Here is a 23,102-nt window from a genome sequence, read left to right as displayed (position 1 = left end):
CAGATCCCCCCCATCCCCCACCCAACACACACACACACACACACACGCTGTAAAATTAGAGCAGGAATTGGGAATGTGGGATTGAGGATGCAGTTTTAAATAGGATGGTCAGGGTGGGCCTGAGTGAGAAGGTAAGATTTCAGTGCAGGGAAAGCCACTGGAGAGAAAGTCTTTGGATGCTCTTTCCCCTAGAGTAAAACCCACAGTCCTCATGTCAGCCTGTGATCCATGTGATGTGCCTTTAGTCACTTTCAAATGTCACCCCTGACTACCACTGCCCCCACCGGCAGACTCTGATTCAGGTGACCTGGCTCAATGCCTGATCCCAGGGCCGGGCTGCCCCCACCTCAAAGTTTCTGTACCATCCAGAACGCACTTCTCCTGCCACCACAGGCCTCGTTCCCTTTCCGTTCTCTGCAGAAATGCTACCCTAGAAATGAGGCCTTCCCAACCACCCGTATCAAACACCACTCCTGCCGACATCCTAATCGCTCTCCTCTATTTTTCACTCTGCTCTATTACAACAGATACACTACCTATTTGTTATTTTTTTCTTGCTATCTTTCCTGGCTAAAGTGTAAACTCCTTGAAACAAGAGGCTTTTGTGGGGGTGGGGGGGTTATTTGCTTGCTTTTGTTTTTTTGCTTTCTAGTATTGTGTTTTCTGTTTTCTCTTAAATTGATAACCCTAGAATACTGCCAGTCACAATTTTTTTTTCCTAGCAAAACTAACTTTAACATATAAATGACACTGCTAGAGTCGGGGTTACAAGTGTGCCCATCTCCCGGATGGTGTACGTTGTACTCATTGGGTGTGATTTCACCCATCCCCCCTCCTCCCCCTCCCACCTACCTGCTACAATTTTAAGAACTCAAATCTTTGTTAAAAAGAGAGTAAGTATTGCTTCCATCCTTAGGAGATGGTTGAGAGGATTCCCTCCGATGACATAAATGAGGTATCTGGCACCTATTAGGCATTCAATCAACGGCTGTAGCTTCTGATAGCATCCAAAAGAGGATGCAACTATGACAGAGATAAAGCTTTCATCTCTAGCCTTTCCATTTAATCAGCACATCTCATGTTCCAATCTCTTCCCCTCAGGAATGAGAGTGGCGAGGGCTGCAAAAATTACAGGCAAGTAACACAAATTCTCTCACTTTAAACACTTAACGAAACCATTCATAAAGCTCTTTCAGGCTCAGTAAGAGAGCCCTACTTTATGAAGTATTTTTGCTCTTCTCTAAGCCAAATGAAAAGATCTTCTACAAACTTAGAAACAAAAGCCAATACCTCCACCAAATTGTGGATCTTGCGGCCATCTTCTTGGATTAACTTGTACTTTTTAGTGAACAAATCGCCCTTGTCCTCCAAAGTCAAGGCCGCCTCTCTTCTGTGCTCTCTCCTGGGAGGGAGCGTACACCCAGCCCAGGCCCGCATGGTCCGCTGGATGGCCTGCACGTTGTGCTGCGCATGCTCCACCCTGCGCTCCAGCTCCCAGGTGGCTGCCCTCACGCCCTCGATGTAGCCCCAGCAGTCATCCCGCCAGGTCAGCCACGTGGTGGCTGCTGTCAGCTGCTCGTCCACGGCCCTCAGCTCTTCTTCAATCAGCGGGTATTCAACTCCCAGCAGAGTCTGTTTCAGCTTATTATATCCTTGCACAAGAAGGTCAAGATTTCCAATGTACTAAGCAAAGAAAAGCCCAAAACAAAAAGGGCCAGAGATGTTAGCTATTTTCTCTTAGAAGTATAAAAATGCCATAGGTCTATGTGTTAATAATTAAAATACAAAATATTTCTATTGTATTCTAACCTCTGAAACCAACAAACCTTTAAAATAGTGTTTCTTTTGTTGAAGATGGCTAAAGCAGAATCCGGTATGTCTGTTTTCTTCAACATCAGAAGGTATTTCACTTCTCTCAATACAGCCACTAGCTATTAAAAGAAAATCAAATATTATTTAGGCATATCATTCTATTTTAATATAAGTTTAAGTTGAAACACTTAAAATTTCATCCAATGATTATTATACTTCAAAATTATCAAGGTAGATAGGTTTTGTTTTATATGGTTTTTAAATTTTTTTTAATTTTTAATTATTGTGGAAATATAATAACTGGACACATTTACGGCATACATGTGATATTCTGATGCAGGCATACAACTGTAATGATCCAATCAGGGTAACTGGGGTACCCATCACCTCAAGCACTTATCATTTCTTTGTGTTAAGAACATTCTAATTTAACTCTTTTAGTTATTTTGAAATATACAAAAAAATTTTATTAACTATAGTTGCCCCAAAGATGTTTTTTAAAAGCAAAAATCATACACTCCATGATATAATACAGGTATGTGAGTTCTCCCTAAAGCATCTCAGGAAATTAGTTTCTATAAATTGTTTTTATGAAATCAGAAGGTAGAAAGAATCCTTGGTTCTCTAGATTATATTTATGTATGTGTGCTGAGTTTTATTAGCAAAATAAAGCAAAGCTATTCTTTGTATGTATTTTAGGGAAATAGATCAGAATTAGGGTATAGATTATGACTAGCAAAGTCAGTGAGGCTATCTTTCCCACTTTCTAGGCACGCATTTGGACTGTCATGAAAGATTATGGGTAGTCACTAACAGTAAACATATAAGCTCCACTACCTAAAAGATCAGCCAGATATTTAAGCTACTTTGTTTTTTGTCATGGAAATTTACAAATAGATATTCTTATAAGCTTGCCCTTTAGTGTAAAGCATATTCGTGGCAGGTAAATATAAAAGAAAGCCCATTGTGTACCTCTTATCTAGGAAACTACTAGCTAGACTTAGAGATAGGTTGTTTAAAATATAAACAAATACATATACACATACATATATACACATTCCTAACATTTATTAAATATATGCACACATTGAAAATATATAGTTAGAATGAATAATATTTGATAGCACAACAAAAATCACTATAATCGACAGTAAGTTAGGGTATACTTTAAAATAACAAAGAATTATTTGATTAATTCACATTGTATGCCTGTATAAAACATCACGTGTCCTATAAAGATATATAACTATTATATACCCATAATAATTAAAAATAAAAAAAATTGTTCAGACCTCTCAAAGTCAAGGAAATGAAAGTTAACATAAAGATATGCCTTTATTCCTCTACTAAATTAGAGGAAAAAGATAATATTGAGTACTGAATCAGAACTAGAGATGATACATTGTAAATTGGTACATGATTTGAAACATGATTGGTAATGTTTATCAAACTATATAATTTTTCCAATTATTTGATTCAAGTAATCTCACTGCTGGTAATCTATTCTAAGGAAATAATTGAAAATATTAAAAAAAGAGACAAATAAAAGTATTTTTGAAGTGTTTTTTTAAATAGTGACAAATTGAAAAATAAGTAGCAATTGGAAAATATTAAATTATTGCACAACCTTTAGATGAAGTTTTATGTAGACATAAAAATGATGATTTTTAAGGAATAAGATAAAATCACCTATAATAAAGGGTGAAAAATACAGTATACAAAGCTATCCAACCTTTTCCATAAAGGGCAGGGTAATAAATATTTTTTGGCTTCGTGGGTTGTGTCATCTCTGCAGCAGCTTCTCAACTTTGCTGTTGTAATGTGAACACAGCCATAGAGAATTTGTAAACAAATTAGCATGGCTGTGTTTCAATAAAACTTTATTCCCAAAAGCATGGCAATGAGCCATAGTTTGCTGACCCCGGCCTAGGGATGTATAAGCAATAAATTACCTTTACTCCAAATTGTCTAGCAAATTCCCTTGGGGCTAGACAAGAAAGGTAGCTGTCATTCTAAAACAGTTCTGCCTGTGACTTCAGAAGACTGTCTATTAAAACACTTTCTGAGGAATAATGACAATGATGATGATGATGATGATAACTATAGCTATAGTCTATTTAGCTTCCCAAAGTTTCTTCTATTGTTCTTCCTAAAGTTAAATGATGTCATAATGTTTCACAAATTTCTATAAAGAAATGTGTGACGTGTGATTTCATGTGTGATCAAAGTGCTCTGTTCTTTTAGGCTGTGTCATATGTATATGTTTTCTACTTAAATGATCATTTTTTAATTTTACCATTTCTACATTTTAACTTTTATTAGAAAAGCATTTAAAACAATGTCATATTAAAGTTAGTAATGAGTTGAATTTGTTTTCTGTTACTGCTATGGTCAATTAGAGTGATAAAAGCTCAGTCTTAAATGTGATTTCTATATTTGCTATCAAGATCATAAAAAAAATCACAAATTAGATAACATTTCAGAAGGAAGGTGTTGATGGGTGAATTATTTCCTGTTTTTATTAACTTGCACTTTTCCTAAGACTTGCACATTTTTTATTCCATAGTGGCTAAGCTTGCTGTAATTTTCATGGCTTTGCACATTTTTTTTGGCAATAAGATTGAACATTTAAATATATATATACACACACACGTATATTGTATTATATAATTTTATATACACACATACATAAATGGTAATAAAATTTCATTGTTAATAACACAATGAAATTATGAGAAAATAGATTTATTGAAAAAATATATGAAATTTCCCTTTGTTACTTATCATGTGATAACAAAAGACCTGTTCAATAAAGGTAATATTCATCCTGGATATTATTTAACTGTTAATATTACTTTTTGTATTAATATGTTATTTTAGCTTTTTATAAAATTGTTTCTTTAATTACCATCAATTTAATTACCACATATAAACTTATTGTCATTCGAAAGAAATTACAATAAATCAAAATTTACCAGCTTTCATCAAAAGTATCACAGATTTTTCATTGTAAATATTCTGTGGATTTCCCAAATCTCATATGATTAAATTTTAACTAAGTAAAATAACTTGTATGTTTTATGAATATATTCAGGCCAGAAACCATCTGGTAAAGGCTAATAATTCAGTTGAGCTAACATTTACTAAGTGTTACCAAGTGCCAGACACTACACCAGAAACACAGAACACAAAGATGAAATGAAATGGACCCTATTCACAGTAGCTCATTATCTAGAAATAATTAGGAGATGAAATAATAAATGGTAATTAATATAGAATTTGAGCAACAAATCTCTAAAACAAAAACCTACTAGAAATTGTTTACAGTTATATTCCTCACAGCACTTACATTTTCTCAAAATAAATTATAAATGACTGGAAGGATCAGGAATATATTTATAATAAAAAGGGCATCTATAAAATAATTTTAAAAATCAAATTCCTACCTTTGGGTCAAAGTTGACTCTGAGAAGGCCATTTATGGCACTGAATTTAACCAATGGTTGATTCAAATTGAACTCACAGATTTCATCCACATTACTTTTCCATTCATTATAGATATGATTTTCAAATTGGTCTAGCAAAGTGGTCATTTCAACATACTTCTGATAAACTATGGCATCATCATGACAGCCCAAGAACCTGTAGGAATAAAGTTTTACTATTTGTCCATATATGTGTGTGTGTGTGTGTGTGTGTGTGTGTGTGTGTGTGTGTATGAATGAGATTTTAGCTTATTTTACCATAATACAACATACAATATATGATGATAATACACTATAAGAAATCAGGAAGAGAAACAATAAAGAATACTTATAAATTGTTTTTGTTTTAAAAGGTAGAGTTGGACAAGACCAGAGGCTGAACTCAGGATCTGACAAGATGGCCGGGCTCCCCAGAAGGATCATCAAGGAAACCCAGCATTTGCTGGCGGAACCAGTTTCTGGCATTAAAGCAGAACCAGATGAGAGCAACGCCCGTTATTTTCATGTGGTCATTGCTGGCCCCCAGGATTCCCCCTTTGAGGGAGGGACTTTTAAACTTGAACTATTCCTTCCAGAAGAATACCCAATGGCAGCTCCTAAAGTACGTTTCATGACCAAAATTTATCATCCTAATGTAGACAAGTTGGGAAGAATATGTTTAGATATTTTGAAAGATAAATGGTCCCCAGCACTGCAGATCTGCACAGTTCTGCTATCAATCCAGGCTTTGTTAAGTGCTCCCAATCCAGATGATCCATTAGCAAATGATGTAGCGGAGCAGTGGAAGACCAATGAAGCCCAAGCCATAGAAACAGCTAGAGCATGGACTAGGCTATATTCCATGAATAATATTTAAATCAATCCGATCAAGTGTGCATCACTTCTCCCGTTCTGCCAAGACTTCTTCCTTTTTTGTTTGCATTTAATGGACACAGTCTTAGAAACATTACAGAATAAAAGCCCAGACATCTTCAGTCCTTTGGTGATTAAATGCACATTAGCAAATTTATGTCTTGTCCTGATTCACTGTTGTAAAGCATGAGCAGAGGCTAGAAGTATCATCTGGAATGTTGCGAAACGTTTAAAAGCAGTGGCCCCTCTCTGCTTTTATTCATTTCCTCCATCATGGTTTAAGTATAAAGCACTGTGAATGAAGATAGTTGTCAGGGTTAGCTGCAGGGATGTGGGTGTTTTTCTTTATTTTATTTTTTTTTTGAGGGGGGAGGTCGTTTTATTTTAATTTTATGAGCTCCTTTCCCCCTTTTTATGGTGATCAAATTGCATTGGTTAAAAGCAGCTAACCAGTTCTTTAGAATATGCTCTCTAGCCAAGTCTAACTTTATTTAGACGCTGTAGATGGACAAGCTTGATTGTTTGAACCAAAATGGGAACATTAAACAAACATCACAGCCCTCACTAATAACATTGTGACTTTGCTGTCGACTGTAGATTCCCCCCTTCAAAAAAAAAGCTTGTTACCGTTTTGTATGGCTTGTCTGGATACTTTTGTAAACCTTATGTTTTAGTAAAATATTTTTTGTTATTCTAAAAAAATAAATAAAAAAAAATAAAAGGTAGAGTTATTAAATGAATGGAATGCCAAAGATTTTGCTAAATATCAATAGCAACAAGTTACCAATTCCTAAAAATGAAAGAAAAAGGCACAAAGGATAGCATAATAAAAGTATTAGTTACTGAAGGAAGGAAAAACAGTAACAACAAAAAACTCCAAACACATAATGTGGGTGAAAAGAAAAAGTGACGAGTAAAAAGGATCTGAAAACATGTAAACATACGAAATTATGAGTCCCATTAAAATTATTCCAAAACCACAGTGACAAATCCCTCTTCACAAACCCAACTAGTGAAAAAAGTGAAACAAGGCAATGACTTTCTAAGTGCTAATAATAAGAGCTCATTGCCCTACATAAAATCACCCCATAACATTAGGATAATTTTCCAGGCACCAAGCCTAACTACTTACAGATAATGGAGAGATGCAAAGTTTGACCAAAACGTTTGAAGTCGTTCAAGGACCTCTTTGGCCCATTTGACATTTCCTGAGGTAAACGGCATATTCTTGTTAAGAACCACATGTCCATGTTCAATCTGCAAGTTGATATTTTGGTAAAGAGGAAGAAAGGGAACATTTATTCAGATTGCTTGTAAGCAATTGTTCATTCTGGTACTTTTACAGTAGTATATGTGTTTAATAACTTGGTTAGTAGAAGAGTCACAGTCCTAAAGCAGGTTCTCCATCTCCATGAGGAAACCAATTAAATAAAAGCATAAAAATGTTAGCACCTATATCTAATCGTTAGGTACAATCAAATATAGTTCTAGTTGATGGCCATTATCTGCAAAAATGACATTGTGGATGTGTTCAACCTTCCCCACCACTTACCTGTTTCACGTGTGTATTATACAATTGCTTACACGTATCCAACTCTGTATTAAACATATGCACTAGTGCGCTGTAATGTGGGCTGAAAATTTCCATGACAACTGGTTTCTCTAGAAAATTTCCAAATATGGTCAAAAGCTATAAAAATCAAAGTTAAAGAAAGGTTAAGAACGATGAGTTTTTAATACAAATACTCAGCTCACAATTTTCCCCATTAAACCTCTTACATGACTAGATAGAAGAAAAGTCTAGAACCCTAAAAGTATCCTGCAATGCCTCGAAATGTAAAACATATGTTTGTGTCTCCCTAAAATTTCTATATATCCAATAAAACAAAATCTAGATGTAAAATGATTTTCCCTCCTCAGGGGAAATCAAGAAGAGTCAGAAATGAACCACTGTCTGTTAGCAATTTCTGTTCCCAGCTACTACTACTTCCCGTTGTGCGCTAGGAAACGTTTTAGAAGCTGCTTTGCTGGTATAAGAATAGAAGAAAGATTCATGTACTTATTTTTTTGCCCTCCTACAGTTGTATTTATTAGATATAAATATCCTTATCCCTACTGAGGACCTCCAAGTCACACCATCAATAATTATAACAGGTGACCAGTGACAGTGAATACCCTTCCCATGGCCCCAGGTGCATCCACGTGTCCCGGCCACCCCCAACAGTGGCCTGGGGCAGCAGTGGTGACTGTCCCAAGGACTACCACTCCACAGGTGGACAACTTCTTTGACAGGAATGCTCTGGCTCAAACCAGTGTCTTGAGCTGATCAGATTCTCTCTTTCTCAGAGCGTCAGGGAATGGCTGGTGGCACAATCCATGCTGGCGACAGTTACGAGTGAGCAAAAACCAGCGGCAAGGAGAGGAAGCTTGATAGTGGAGGACAGAAAAAAGCAGCACATGGACTGGAGAGGATCCCATTATCAGCGAAGCAGAAGAATGAAAGCCCACAAACTCCTCTTGGCTCAGTGAGTGGAGCTTTCTAGATTTCAAGCTACCCTTTACTGCCAGTGGCCACAAAGCTCAGCGGTCTAGCAAGTCTACCCTCAGCTGCCTGGTAGCCTCCTGTCGTGTGCGTACTGCCCAGCGTGGATTCTTTGGTGTGCTAACATGAGATAGCTTTCCTCACAAGCAAAATGATAGAATTAAAAAATATATTTTTACAGAACCAGTTTCTATAGTGCTATATGCCAGGAACTCTATGTTAAGGGCCTTAAAAAATGCTGTTATTACAACACTGAGGTAATAACAAGTGAGAAAACTGAGTTTTGGGAAGGAAGTAACATGCTCAGATTCACACAGCTAATGGCAGCAGAGCTGGGATTTGAACCCAGGCAGTCTGGCACCTGGTCTGTGCTTCAGTGTAGCCTCTTATCAGCTGAGGCGCCATGCAAAGTTATGTTATTTTATTATTTGATTACTTGTGTTGGCTTCATAATGATAAGTTATTAGGCCTGCAAAGCAAAAGAGCTTTGTTCTTTTCCTCAGGGAAATATGTGTCCCCCAAAATTTGATTTAAAAAACAGCTTTATAATAAAATTTTTAAACATTTTCATAAACTACATTCGCTGAAAAGAAAATCATTAAAAAAATTACAGAAACTACAATGTAACTCTAACTATACCTTAGAGGCCAATTCAGACAAACACATTCCAGCTTTTTCTGGTAACATCAATTATAACTACAGTAGAAACCATTAAGTGTTTTAAAATCCACTTGGTTTGCTGCTACTTAGCAAAATGTAAATTATTAACTTTCTTCTCACAGCCATTGTTTTGTTGAGTTGGGCTTCATGTAAAAATTAAAAAGTGAATATTGCCTCATAGATTTAACAAAAAAGTGTGCTCCAATGATTGAAAAATACATTTATTTCACAACATTATTTTTCAAACACTTATCATATTGACCACAACTGAAAAAGCATCAGAAGATAATTTATCACATCTTGCCTTCCCTGCTTAGTGGTCCTTAACTCCAAGTGTAAAAGTGGAAAGACATAGAGAAAATATTCTTTTGGTCCAGGCACAATGGCCCACGCCTGCAATCACAGCACTTTCGGAGGCTGAGGGAGGAGGACTGTTTGAGGCCAATAGTTCAAGACCAGCCTGGGCAACATAGTGAGACCATATTTCTACAAAAAAATTTTTTTAGAAATTATCCGAGTATGGTGTGCACCTATAGTCCAGCTACTTGGGAGGCTGAGGTGGGAGGATTGCTTGAGCCTGGGAGTTCAAGGTTACAGTGAGCTATGATTGGGCCCCTGCACTCCAGCCTGGGTGACAGAGCGAGAGACCCTGTCTCCAAAACAAAGAACAAAAAAAAATTCTTTGGGGAGGTTTTAAAGCCAAAAAGTAGTAAGAAAAGTCTCAACCTTTTGGGCAGTATACATTGCCGTAATTATTCATCATCACAAATACTTACAAGTTACTCTCCAGGATGAGAATAATGGTCATTTGAATCTCCTGGTTCCTTGTCACAGAAGAGTTATTTACGAAGAGTACAGATGTTTTCCTTCACGTCGGCTTCAAAAGGCTAAAGATTGATTTCTACCACATGCTTGCTTTTCTAAATATCCCATTTGAGATCTGTGAGGTTTACCTTAATTTTCTTCTACTTCTCAGTTTCATTATGTAATACAGCTTTTCCTAACACTACTGTCATGCTCTAAGTAGTACATATTCATATTTTTCCTAGATTTGCTTCTTTCAAAGATTTTTAAAAATCTGGAGCCACTCACATGATACACAACTCCACAATTTAATAGCTTTCAATTAAATTGCCTGAAGTCTTTTCTAGAACACTTTTTTCTTACCTACTTCAGTTTACCTTCATATAAGTTTTAGAGAGCCATTCCTTAGTATTTTGTTTGGTTTCTAATAAGTGCCAGCACCTTAGGCTTTGAAGTTCTATAGTTTTATGCTATGGAAGAGTAGTATTTAGTTCCAGCGCCCTTCCTGGCCATGTCTTTGACAATAACAGGTATGGAATCAGCATCTTCAGAGAAGAGTCCAGAAATATTTCTTCCCAGAGACCAACAGTCAATGGTCATATTCATCATCCTGTACCTACGGGTGAAATCATTCTCTCCCTAAGCACACAAGCCCATAGTTGTTTCTTCTGCCATTGCTTTTCCAGCAACTCACCCTCATCATTGTGTCATTTCAATACTCAGACTACTGGTCAGTCCACCTCAGCTCGCGCAGTTATGAAGTGCCTGTTTGTACAGGGCCCCACAGAAGGTGACCTCAACAGAACAAAAGCCACAGATGATGCCCCCCCCCCATAGCTTACAACAGCAGGCTCTCAGCTGATATTTTTTCAGTATACGGGTACAAATGTGTGGAAAGTCAAAGAAAAAAATACATAATAGGAGAGTGAGAGATAAAATGCTTTAGAAAAAAATGAACTGGTATGTACTGTAACGGAATCCATATTAATGGTTGTTAGAACAGAGACTGGAATTTGACATGGAAAAAGCCTTTGTAATTGAGATTTCACTCTACATTCTTTTTTACAGTCATTTATCAAAGCATGAAAGAAAACTAGTCCAGCAACAGAGAATATAATGGACTGCTATACAGACATTAAGAATTAATATTGTTGAATTCTGGTATAAAGGCAAGAAAAATATTTATGGCTCTTTACTAAGTGGAAAAGGTTACCATAGAGGATCAGAATATAATGTCATTTTTGTCAAAGAGAAGTATGTGTGCATATCTAGTCAAAGAAAAAATAGTGGCTGTATTAAATAGTAATTGTACCTGAGAGATGAGATTACTGCTCAATTATAATAATAGGCTATATATTTTGACCAACAGCATCTCAGTCTCATCAAAGAGTTCTTAAAAAACAAAGAACTATTTCATCCTCATGAATTCTTCAGGTTAAAATGCTTAACTGGGGCCAAAGGATACTGGTGGCTTCACCATTGTCCAGCCAATTCATTTGAATTTGAAGGTCAAAATCAAACAGTATCTTTTAAAAGTCTGTGTCTGCTATTTTGTTTGCACTGTCATTCTCAATGAACTGTGCCCATGATTTCTTGCTGTGTTTCTTCTGATACCAAACTCTCAATTCTTCTTTTGGGATGTCACCTAATTACTTAATTCTCTTCTTTGACAAGTTTCACATGGCATCCCTATTCCCCATATTATAAGCTTTCCATTTGGGGGAACTATCAAGATGATTTTCTTTTATGCAACTTTTTTTTCCTTAATGGAGACAGGGTCTCACTCTGTCACCCAGGTTGGAGCACAGGGGTGCCATCATAGTTCATTGTAACCTTAAACTCCTGGGTTCAAGTGATTCTCTCACTTCAGACTCCCAAGTAGCTAGGACTACAGGTGTGTACAACCATGCCCAGCTAATTTTTTTATTTTTTTTGTAGAGATGGGGTCTCACTATGTTGCCCAGGGTTGTCTCAAACTCCTGGCCTCAAGTGATCTTCCCAAAGTGCTGGGATTACAGGAGTGAGCCACTGAGCCCAGCCTTTTTATGCAGTTCTTAATATACATATATCATATTTCATTAATTCTATGACAAACTTACTTTCATGTTTCAATATCTCTGAAATTGGAATGCATTTTACAACCAATGGAATCATAATCATTTGGTAATTTTTTTATTTATATACAAAATAATGATGTGTCTGACAATCAATGATATCTTACACCTGATTAATAACAGTATATAAATTGCTACTTGTTTCAGAATAATAAAATAGGCAGTTGAACCTAATATATATAAACAACGGTAGAGAAAAGAAATTCCTGAATTAACAGATTTTTTCACTTCTCACTGTGGCTTAATTTTGAATCAATATTTCATTGGCCAGAACAAAATTTGCTCTAAAACTAGTGATAAGTAAAACATTATGAATGCAAGAAAAGAACAATAGTTAAATGTCTTGAAAATGACCTTGTCCAAAGTAAATGTCATTATTCATTAGTGCATTATTCAGTTTATTATTCAGTGAGCTGAATTTGAAGGGAATGTGACTAGTTAATCTAGTTAATACTCTATCTGAATCAAAAAGGAACGTATTCACCCTTGTCATCTACCATCCTAAATTATTCATTAGTAAAACATTTTTACGATAACTTTTTCAGAACTAACCTTAAACACAGCTTCTAAACCATTGCAGTTAAAGAAACCTTCACAAAGGATTGTCCCAAGCCTTCTGTCAAAATCCAAAATTTTGGACTTAAACGCAACATAATCACTTTCAAATTCCTGTAAAAATTCAAAGTAAAATATTAATGTATAGGAAAGAATCCAACAGTGAAAATAGCAATCACGTAAGTGTGACCTCACTTTTTCTTTCTCTACCTCTTTGAAGGAATTTATTTTTCATAGCAGGATCCCAGGGAAGATCAAGAAAGATCTATACCTGACTGTGCAAGTGGCTGCCTTATAGGGACTCTGAATGCTCAGCACTGTCACCCCATGTTTTCACAATTCTTCTCACCACCCTAGACCCCAACGTCAGTACTTTGGTCCCTATGCTCACATATAAGCATCAGTCTGTCCTCCTCCTCCCAATCCATTTTGATTATAAACGAAAAAGTAAATCGTTTCCAAAAAAAAAAAAAAAAGAACTTATTATAACTTTAGTCTATCTGTAATTTTAAATACAAATGGTTTTTGTTTGTTTGTTTGTTTTTCATGGAGTGGAAAACCTACATGGAAACACTATTTCTTTAGGTGAGAACTAAAATCCACAGATCTATAAGAAAGTATCATTAGAGACACAGAGGAAACAGAAATACTCTTCCATTTTCCCAGTTTCTTATTAAAATGCAGTTAACAGCCCCCAGTTTCCTCCTAACACATCACCACCCACTCACATAATTAGAAAGAATGAAGCGGTAGAAGAGTTACTATCGTTCTCATATTATTGCAGTTCACAGTCTTCAGTGCCGAAGTCCCAGGAATTCAGAAACACTTTGGTGCTTTGCAGTCAAGAGAGCCCTGAAGTGCATGCCACAGATTTAACATAAGGAAGGCCTTTGCCACTACCATAAACTGAGCCTCCATCTATTAACAATAAGGATAATAACAGTAATACTGGCAGCTAACATTTAGTTCTGTTCTAAATGCTTTACATTATTAATTCAATTCTCAAACAACATGAGCTATAGGTTTGCAGGAGACCACAAACTCAGAGAAGTTAAATAATTTGCCAAAGATCACACCATTGGTAAACGGCAGCACGAAAATTCAAAACCATGCAGTCTGGTTTGAGAGCCCACACTCTCAACTACGACGCTGTGTTTCTCCGAAGGAATGTACCTGCCTGCTAGGGTTTGAATGTTTCTGTCCTCACAAAATTCAAATGCTGAGATCCTAATCCTCAAGGTGATGGTATTAGGAAGTGGCGCCTTTGGGAGCCGATTAGGTAAGGAGGGCAGAACCCTCACGAATGGGATTAGCACCCCTTGCAAAAGAGGCCTAGGAGAAACCGCTCCGTCCTTCCATCACGTGAGGACAGCTACAAGGCATCATCTATGTCCCACAAAGCAGCCCTCTCCAGACACTGAGTCTGCTGGTACCTTGATCTTGCACTTCTCAGCCTTCAGAACTCCAAAAAAATAAATTTCTGTTGTTTTATAAGCTACCCAGTTTACGGTATTTTGTTATAGCAGCCTGAACAGACCAAGACAGCACCTTATGCTGAATTCAACACACACCAAAAAACAAAGTATAACAACAAAGTTCTAGAACACTGTGTGTCATACGCTGCAATGCCATATTTAACATCAAGAAGTCTCCACTGCTCCTGCATTAGAGCCAAGCAATCTCTTCATTCAAGGATCGTTGATTTTTAAAGGTAAACAGAACTTCTTAACAAGTTTCAACAAGCCTAACTTATCCCTCTTTTCTGTATGGTAACAAAGAGCATACCATTTAAGATCTTCAAACATTCATTGAATGCTTAGAGATAAGTGAATATCTCAGGGAGAGGAAAAATGCTAATCTCCGTTCTGATACTCTTCCTCACCCCCTACCGCCTCATGCACTCTTTCCTGAAACCAAACCCAGAACGGCACATAGAACCTCTCTCTTAGGATGTCCCACAGAAAATTCACACTTATCTTGTACAAGGGTGAAGTCATCATCTTCTCTACAAAGCTGCTTCCCTTTCTACATATCCTAACATAAACCCAGCAACCTCCTTGACTCCTCTGTCAAGTGCTAATCGATCTTATCGCCTAACTATCTCTGGAATACTCCACCATGCTCTGTTTCTCTAGGCACACCCTGGTTGAAATCACCATTACTGTTCATCTAGGTTTCTGTTAACCACTTTCTAACTACTCTCTCTGCCTCTTGTCTTGCTCTGATTCATCTTCCAAACTGCAGCCTCAATAATCTTCCTGAAATAGTTCTTATGTGACTTTCTTATCATAATCCTCCAATTCATAATCTCAATTCGGAATCTTCAATTTCCTAGGAGAGAGACCAAAGATTTTAGCATAATCCACAAAGCCCTATATAGCCTGGACCCTGCTTACTGGCTCTACTCTGCCACTGCCCCCAGTTTCCCACTCCAGGATCCAGCCAACCTGCCTTATCACATTCTCTCTCTCTCACCCACTCCTCATCTGCTTCTTTTCTATTTATGTGACAGGTCTCAGTTTACTTTTCACCTCCTCTGAAAAGGGGCCCTGTGAAAATGTTCTCATAGCACTCTGTACTCAAATTCATTTTCTGTATCAATGAACATAATCATGGAATTTTTCTTCTTTGGCCCATTAATAGGGGAATTACACTGATTTCAATTATTGAACCAAACTTGCGTCACTAGAATAAATCACACTTGGATGTAGCGTATAATTCTTTTTATATTGGTGGGAATGTAGATTGGTATAGCCATTATGGAAAACAACATGGAGATTCCTAAAGAAATTAAAAATGGAACTACCATATGACCCAGCAATCCCTCTGCTGGGTATATCCCTAAAGGAGATGAAATCACTACCTCGTAAAGATATCTGCACTCCCATGTTCATTGCAGCAAGATTCACAACAGCCCAGATATGGAAACAGCCCATTTATAAGTGAGAAAATGCAGCATTTACTTTTCTGTTCCTGAGTTACTTACTTCACTTACGGATCATAGCAGCAGTATCTGTGATAGCCAAAAGGTGGAAGCAATCCAAGTACCCATCAACAGATAAACAAAATACAGTATATACACACAAGGAAATAAAACATGGATAAGCCTTAAAGACATTATGCTAAGTGAAACAGGACAGCCTCAAAAGGAAAAATATGTATAATTCCACTTGTATGAGGTACCTAGTCAAATGTATAGAGACAGAAAGTAGAATAGTGGTTAGCAGGACCTGGTGAGGTAAGGGAGAATGAGGGATCATTGCTTAATGGGTAAGGCATTTTGGTTTAGGATGATAAAGTTCTGGAGGTGGACAGTGGTGATGGTTGCACAAGAATGTGAATGTACTTCGTGCCACTGAACTGTATACTTTAAAAAGCTTAAAATAGTAAATTTTATGTTATGTATATTTTACAATAAAAAAGGAATGAAATTCAGATACACGTTACAACACAGATGAAGACTGAAGACATTACGTGAAGTGAAATCAGCCTGTCATAAAAGGACAAATACTATATGATTCCATTTATATAAGGTACCTAGAATAGTCAAATTCACAGACACAGAAGGTAGAATGAAGGTTGTCAGGAGATGGGGGGAGGGAAAAATGAGGAGTCATTGTTTAATGAGTAGGAAGTTTCTATTTGGGATGATGAAAAAGTTCTGGAAGTAGATAGTAGGGATGGTTGCACAATATTGTAAATATACTTAATGCCACTTAACTTAAAATGATTTTATATAATATATATTTTGTCACAATTTCTTAAGGCAAAAAAAAAAAAAAAAGAAAACCCTTACTTCCCTCATTTGGTCCCCTTACCCTCTTTCATTTATAATATAATGGTCTTAAATACTTAGAATCAGTGTTATAATTTCTCCTTCCGCCATCAAACATAATTTAGAGAACTTATGCTGCAGAGGAAAATCTACTGTATTACACATATTTTTTCCTATCATATTCTTCCTGGTGTTCCAAGGTTTCTTCTTTGATCATTTCCTTTCTGTATTGAAAATTTCCTTTAGCTGTTTTTTAAAGATTAGTCTGCTGTCAGTAAATTCTCTTTGTTTTTGTTCATTTGAAAATTCCTTCATTCCCCTTTTATTCCTGAAGAACATTTTCATTGGGTAGAGAATTCTGGGTTAACAGCTTTTTTTTTTTTTTTTTTTTTAGCACCTGAAAAATATTTTGCCATTTTGTTCTGGCTTCCATGGTTCCCAGTGAGAAATCTGCTGTCATTCAAATTGCTTTTCCTCTATAGGTAAGTAGTCATTTCTCTCTCACTGCTTTCAAGATTTATTTTCAGATTTCAGAAGTTTAATTATGATGTCTTGGCATAAATTTCTCTGAGTTTATACTTGGGTTTATCTTTCTTTTATTGATTTCTAATTTATTCTTGAATCTGTAGGTTTATGTTTCTTTCCAAATTTGGAAGTTTAGGGCCATTATTTGAGACCTTTTAAGTTCTACCTTCTTTCTCCTCTCTTTCTGCAACTCCAATGACAAGATTAGATCTTCTGTGTCTGACACATCCCTGAGGCAGTGCTCATTCCCGTCTATTTTCTCTCTGTTGCTCACACTGGGTGGTTTCTATTGTTCTATCTTGCATGTCACTGACTCTTTCCTCCATTCTTCCATTTTGCTACTGAGCCCAATCACTGAAAATGTTTATATTTTTCAGTGCTAAAATTCCCATTTGGCTCTTTTTTTGTATCTTAAGTTTCTTTGCTGAGAACTTCTACTTCTTTACTGAGGCTTCTATTTTTTCATTTGTTTCAAACACATTCATACAGGTTGAGCATCCACAATCCGAAAATCTGAAATGCTTCAAAATCCAAAACTTTGAGCATTGACATGATGTCAGTAAGTAGAAAACTCCACACATAAATACTTAACACAAACTTTGTTTCATGCACAAAATTATTACAAATATTGCATAGGATTACCTTGGGTTCTATACATAAGGTATATATGAAACATAAATGAATTTTGTGTTTAGTCTTGGATCCCATCCCTAAGATATTTCATTATGTATATGCAAATATTATAAAATTATAAAAAAAAAATCCAAAACTGTTCTGGTCCCAAGTATTTCAGATAAGGAATACTCAATCTATAACTGCTTATTGAAGCATTTTTATCATGGCTGCTTTAAAATCTTTGTCAGATAATTCCAACATCTCTATTATCTTGGTGTTGGCATCTATCGATCATCTTTTTTTCATTCAGTCGAGATCTTCCTGGTTCTTAGTATAACAAGTGATATTTGATTGAAATCTAGATATTTTCATATTGCTGTTGGACTCTGGATATTATTTAAACCTTTTGTTTTGCTGGCTTTCTCTGATACTGCTCTAGCCTCATTACTGTCAAGTGTGGGCAGTAGTCCAGGTTCTCCACTCAACGTCTATTCATGCCCAAGGGTAGGGTATTCCTTGTTATGGCTGGGTTGGGGCAGGAGCTCTGGTTTCCCATGTGGTGTCTACTGATGCCACAGTGTGGGTGGCCTAGTTACCACTTGGACACTGTGAAAGTCCTGACTCTCCACACCAGGGTTCTGCTGACATCACCCAAGTCAGGTGAGTAAGGTGGGTAAGGAAGGAAATCCAGCATTCCCACATGGTCTCCACAGACACCAGAGAGTGAGACTCATTCCTGGCAAGGAGGGACAAAAATCATGGCTCCCTACTTGGCTACCTCTGAAATCACCTGGTAGGGGTGGGGCTTGGAGTACCTTGATCCAAACTGGGCATAAGTCTAGGCTCCCCACTCAGCCTTTCCTGGCAGGGGTTGTGGTGGGGCACAGTTTCTTCTATGATGTTTGACTACAGTGGAAAGACTACCATTTTTTTCTTGCTAGGCTGCCCCCTTCTTGGTCCTTTGGTTAAAGAGAGAGAGGGTTTCTGCTGGGTTTTTTTTTTTTTTTTTTTTGGTCTGTACCCACTAGCATTTCCAGGTTGCCGGTGTCTTTAGCTCCAGTTGCCTGAAATAACACAGGGAACTCATCACCATGTTGTTTCTTGGGTCTCAAAGTCCATAATCAACCTGCTGCCTTCTTTTCACCTTTCAGAGTCTTCTTATATTTCATATATAATGGTCAGTGTTTCACTTGGGCTTAATGGGAGGGAGAGGGAAAAGTACACCTCTATCTTCCAGAAGCAGAAGTTTCTAATTAAATTTTTAAACAATGATATCTACTACTCTAAATAACACTTAAAAATAAATAATGCAAACTATAATACATACATTCAATTCAATAATATGCAGTTAAAAAGAGTAATGTTAGTGTAGTGATGCAGAATAACTGCCAACATATTAATATATCATTAAGTGATAAGAGCAAGGTATAAATGATGTGTAGAGGATTCTACCTGTGCAAAAGCAGAAAAGAATAAATACATGTATATGCTAGTATGTACACCAAATATTTCTGGAAGATTATACAAGAAACTCATAATAGAGATCCTTTAGGGAGGAAAAATGAAAGAGTATGGAAAAGGCGGTGGGGTAAGAAGAAAGGAACTAAATTTTTCCAAATGTTGCCTTTCCAAAAGAATAACTAAGAAAGGTTTTTAAATAACAAATTTTATCTTGAAAAACATGCAGGCACAACATATGAAAATCCTTGGATGGTTAATAAAGAAGAAATCTATATAGTTAAATTAGAAAATACTGCAGAAAACACTACAGAAAGTAATAGCAAAAGAATAGTTCAGTGGACAAGAACAGAGCAACAGACTCATTCTAGAAATTGTAATATAAGCTAGTACAGATTAACTAAATAATTACTTTTAAAATATGTCTTAGATTTTGGTATAATGTCAGGCTAGGTACCTGGATCAAACTTCCCACTGAAAACTAGCAGGAAAACAGACACAGCAGCCTGTATCACTCCATCTCAGGACACAGGGGCTAGGGGAAGTTCCCCCTGATAAACTTATTCCCTTCATTTCAATGAAGATGCAATGAAGCAGATGAATACTAAAGAGTCAGGGGGGCAGTGAAAAGAATACAGGGCCTGGGGTTCCACCACTTGGAAAATGTAATCTCAGATAATTTACTGAATCTGTCATTTGCCTGGGAGACCACTCTCAGGGTCATAGAGAGGATTTAAGGAGGAATTTGGTGAGGGTCTGTCAAAATGCCTGGCATGCAGCACTTGCTCAGTAAATATCAATTGGCTCTGATTAACAGAAACTAAATGGAATCAAGGGGTTACCCTCAAAAAAAAAAAAAAAAAAAAAAAAGAGCTGCAATCTTTGCTTATATTCCTGATAGATGTAGATGCAAAAGTCCTCAAGAAAATACTAGCAAACTGAATCCAACAGCACATCAAAAAGATAATACACCATGATCAAGAGAGTTTTGTTCCAGGGATGTAAAAGGATGATTCAACATACATAAATCAATAAGTGTGATTCATCACATAAATAGAATAAAGGACAAAAACCATATGATCATCTCAACAGATATAGAAAAAGCATTGGATAAAATCTAGTATCCCTTCTTGAGATTATAAAAACCCTTGACTAACTAGGCATAGAAGGAACATACCTCAAAATAATAAAGGCCATACATGACAAACCCATAGTCAACGTCATACTGATTGGGGAAAATGGTATCTAAGGAATTGTATTTCATCAACAAACACCACAGAACGTGATCAAAGCAAAGCTGGTGAATCTAGTATCACTGGACTAGCCATTTAACATAAACAATGAAGAAAGCAAGGGTCTTCTTCCCAGAATTGTCTAGATCTCAAATAGTTCCTTAGGAAGATGTCAATGAAAATACCTAAAGTAACCTTTCCATTCAATATTAAGAAATCCAAAATCATGTTTTGAGAAAATCCCCACACTCTATAAATGGACTGCAGTGGAAGAAATTTTGCCCTACCAATAAAAGCTGATAAATAGGCTTGAAATTCATGAAAAGAGAAATAAATAACAGCAGTTCAAAAGGCAAATTACCAGCAATCATTTAATTTACTAGAACATATTTAAACCATTTCCATATCAAAGTGCAGGATGGCCAATCGTGGCACACTCCCTGTTATATAAGCACCGGTGTGCAGTCAGCGGGGTGGGGGGGTCACCTGGGGGCTTATGCAGCAGCAAGAGAAGGACATGGGGTGGGCATGTATTCATAAGTACATACACATGTATGCATGTACTGTGCTGGAAGTAGTTTGCTAAAATAATGTCTCATAAAAAATTACCAACTGATTTCATCATAAAATCAAAGTACAATGAACTTAACTGAAAACCACCAAAAAGAACAGCTGATTAACCAAAAATATATAACTGCAATATTTTGAGGCAACAATGATAATCAAGACACTTTTTTAAAAAGCAAAGGTCTTCTTCAGCATAAGTATACTGATGAAGTGCATTTTTAGTTAATGCATGTTTTAATTTTAAGGAATGACCAAAGTCAAGGAGCTTCTAGATTCTATTCGAAGGCAAGATTATCAGATAGGAGGATAAAGGAGAACTTCAAGGGAAGGTTATTGATGTCTCCAGCCAGACAGGGAGATCAGAGGTAAACCTTCCCTATCTTATTTGCAAAGTGAAATGGGCCTCCAAAATATTATACAAATACCCGGCAGTTATATATGTCAAAAGCAAATGAATTTTCTATTACGTGTTCATGACCCTGCAGGCTTTAGGCAGAGATGGGGAGTAAAATCAGGACCTTTGGCATTGCCAAGGCAGTGACATCAGTTACACCTGGCCAAGTTCTCTAATCCTGACACCCTGAGAACCTGGCAGGTTTTATAACTGTGAGGAAATCAAGACTCTCTGGCTACTCAATGTCCCTGAGGGTCTTAAGCAGGCTCACTCGCACATTCTTCCTCTACTAGTTCATTCAGGTGGACTGTCATTGGCTTCCCTAGGAGTCCCATTCTGAACGCACTTATGGAAATGCCTTCCAAGGAGCAGACATCTTACAAGCCTCCGGGGGGGGGGAGCTCAGAGTACTTATCACCATGGTTTTAAGGTTGTTCTTATTTTTCCACAAATTATAGCGCCCTGGTTTAGCAGGGAGTCACTCACCATAGCAGTGCCTTCTTACCGTTAACTCCGTGTCTTCAAATTAACCACAGTTTAGAGGAATTAAGTTCACTAACTATATCCTTATGTAGCGAACATACTGTAATTATACATTTCAAAGAATCGATTATTTGGCCAAACATAAACACGATAGTGAATAAATTCACACTCCATATAAAAAAATGAGGATGAGCTAAATCTTCATTATTTTGTACTTGGGCTTTGCTGTGCTTGGCAAATCACTAAAATGAGCTATTTTTACCCTAGAGCTGCAGGGATGCTCACAGGTAACATCCTGGCTACTAACTTGCTGGAAGTGACAGAGAAGCAGCTCAAATTGGAAAACTTTCCCCTATTTCCCGAGGTTGAAAATATGAAATTACAAACAGCTGCAAAGAATAACAAAAATCGTGAGAGACCACAGACATGTTAATAATAGATGTAATGAATGGGGTGAAACTATTAATAAATGTTCAAATGAACCAAAAATAATCCAATGATTCGGGAAAAGGCCAAAATAAAACACACGAGTGACATGGACATCAGATAATCAGATCTAAAGGAGTTACTGGGGAAAGTTCCTTTTCAATATACACAAACAGGAAACAAATCCAGACTGAGGTCCAGAGACACAGTTCTAAGCTGCAAATGCAAAGGCATTTTCTGGTCCCTGATGTACCACTAAGTAGCCTAAGAGACCTCAGGCAAGTCATTTACCCTCTGTTGGTCCTTCAGAGGCTGGACTGAATGATCCTTATTTCCACTGCAACCTACCTTCCTTGCCAGCCCTGAAATTATAGGATTCTATGAAATGAAAATGCAAAGGTAAACCATTACCATGTTCTGGCAATCAGATGGGTCATAAGTGCTCTGTTTAAAAACTTTACAGAGTTCCATAAATTCTTCACTCATCTCATGGATTTGTTCATTTAAAATTGCTCCCTTGGCACCACCAAATTCCAGTCTTTCCAGCTTTTCGAATTCCAGTGTGGTCACAAATATATCCTTTGTAAAAACACAGTACAGTAAAGACCTTTCCACCATCTTAAGTATGAAAAGAATATTTTAAAGTTTTAAATCAAGAACATTTTCAAACATTCAAAATTGACTTCAATGGACACATGACAGAAATGTTAATGATTTAATTAAACAAAGTAGTTGCTAATTTTAAAAATCACATTCACATCTTCATATTTACTAAAAATTATCCAGTAGTATAGGCAGCTCCT

At 36.8% G+C, this 23,102-nt stretch overlaps 2 protein-coding genes across 2 annotated transcripts in view; one reads left to right on the top strand and one right to left on the bottom strand.

The window, feature by feature from the left end:
- The window catches only part of DNAH11 (dynein axonemal heavy chain 11), a 301,905-nt gene that overhangs the window by 259,582 nt on the left and 19,221 nt on the right, over positions 1 to 23,102 (bottom strand). Inside the window, exons 8-14 of the mRNA XM_045564154.1 lie at positions 22,711 to 22,878; positions 12,822 to 12,938; positions 7,702 to 7,839; positions 7,282 to 7,406; positions 5,259 to 5,454; positions 1,827 to 1,931; positions 1,291 to 1,683 (exon numbers count right to left, since the gene is read on the bottom strand). Coding sequence (XP_045420110.1) covers positions 1,291 to 1,683; positions 1,827 to 1,931; positions 5,259 to 5,454; positions 7,282 to 7,406; positions 7,702 to 7,839; positions 12,822 to 12,938; positions 22,711 to 22,878 — 1,242 coding nt within the window. The remainder of the gene's footprint in view (positions 1 to 1,290; positions 1,684 to 1,826; positions 1,932 to 5,258; positions 5,455 to 7,281; positions 7,407 to 7,701; positions 7,840 to 12,821; positions 12,939 to 22,710; positions 22,879 to 23,102) is intronic.
- LOC123647638 (ubiquitin-conjugating enzyme E2 N-like) lies at positions 5,666 to 6,682 on the top strand. Its single transcript, XM_045565252.1, has one exon. It carries the CDS (start codon positions 5,695 to 5,697, stop codon positions 6,151 to 6,153), a length of 459 nt encoding a protein of 152 aa, XP_045421208.1. The 5' UTR covers positions 5,666 to 5,694; the 3' UTR covers positions 6,154 to 6,682.

Source organism: Lemur catta, chromosome 11, assembly GCF_020740605.2.
Source record: "Lemur catta isolate mLemCat1 chromosome 11, mLemCat1.pri, whole genome shotgun sequence".
Lineage (NCBI taxonomy): Eukaryota > Metazoa > Chordata > Mammalia > Primates > Lemuridae > Lemur > Lemur catta.
The sequence above is the reverse complement of the archived record's forward strand: the minus strand, read 5'-3'. Positions and strand labels throughout refer to the sequence as shown.

Coding starts and splice junctions, on each gene's coding strand:
- LOC123647638 (XM_045565252.1), top strand. CDS start 5,695: ATGGCCGGGCTCCCCAGAAGGATCATCAAGGAAACCCAGCATTTGCTG.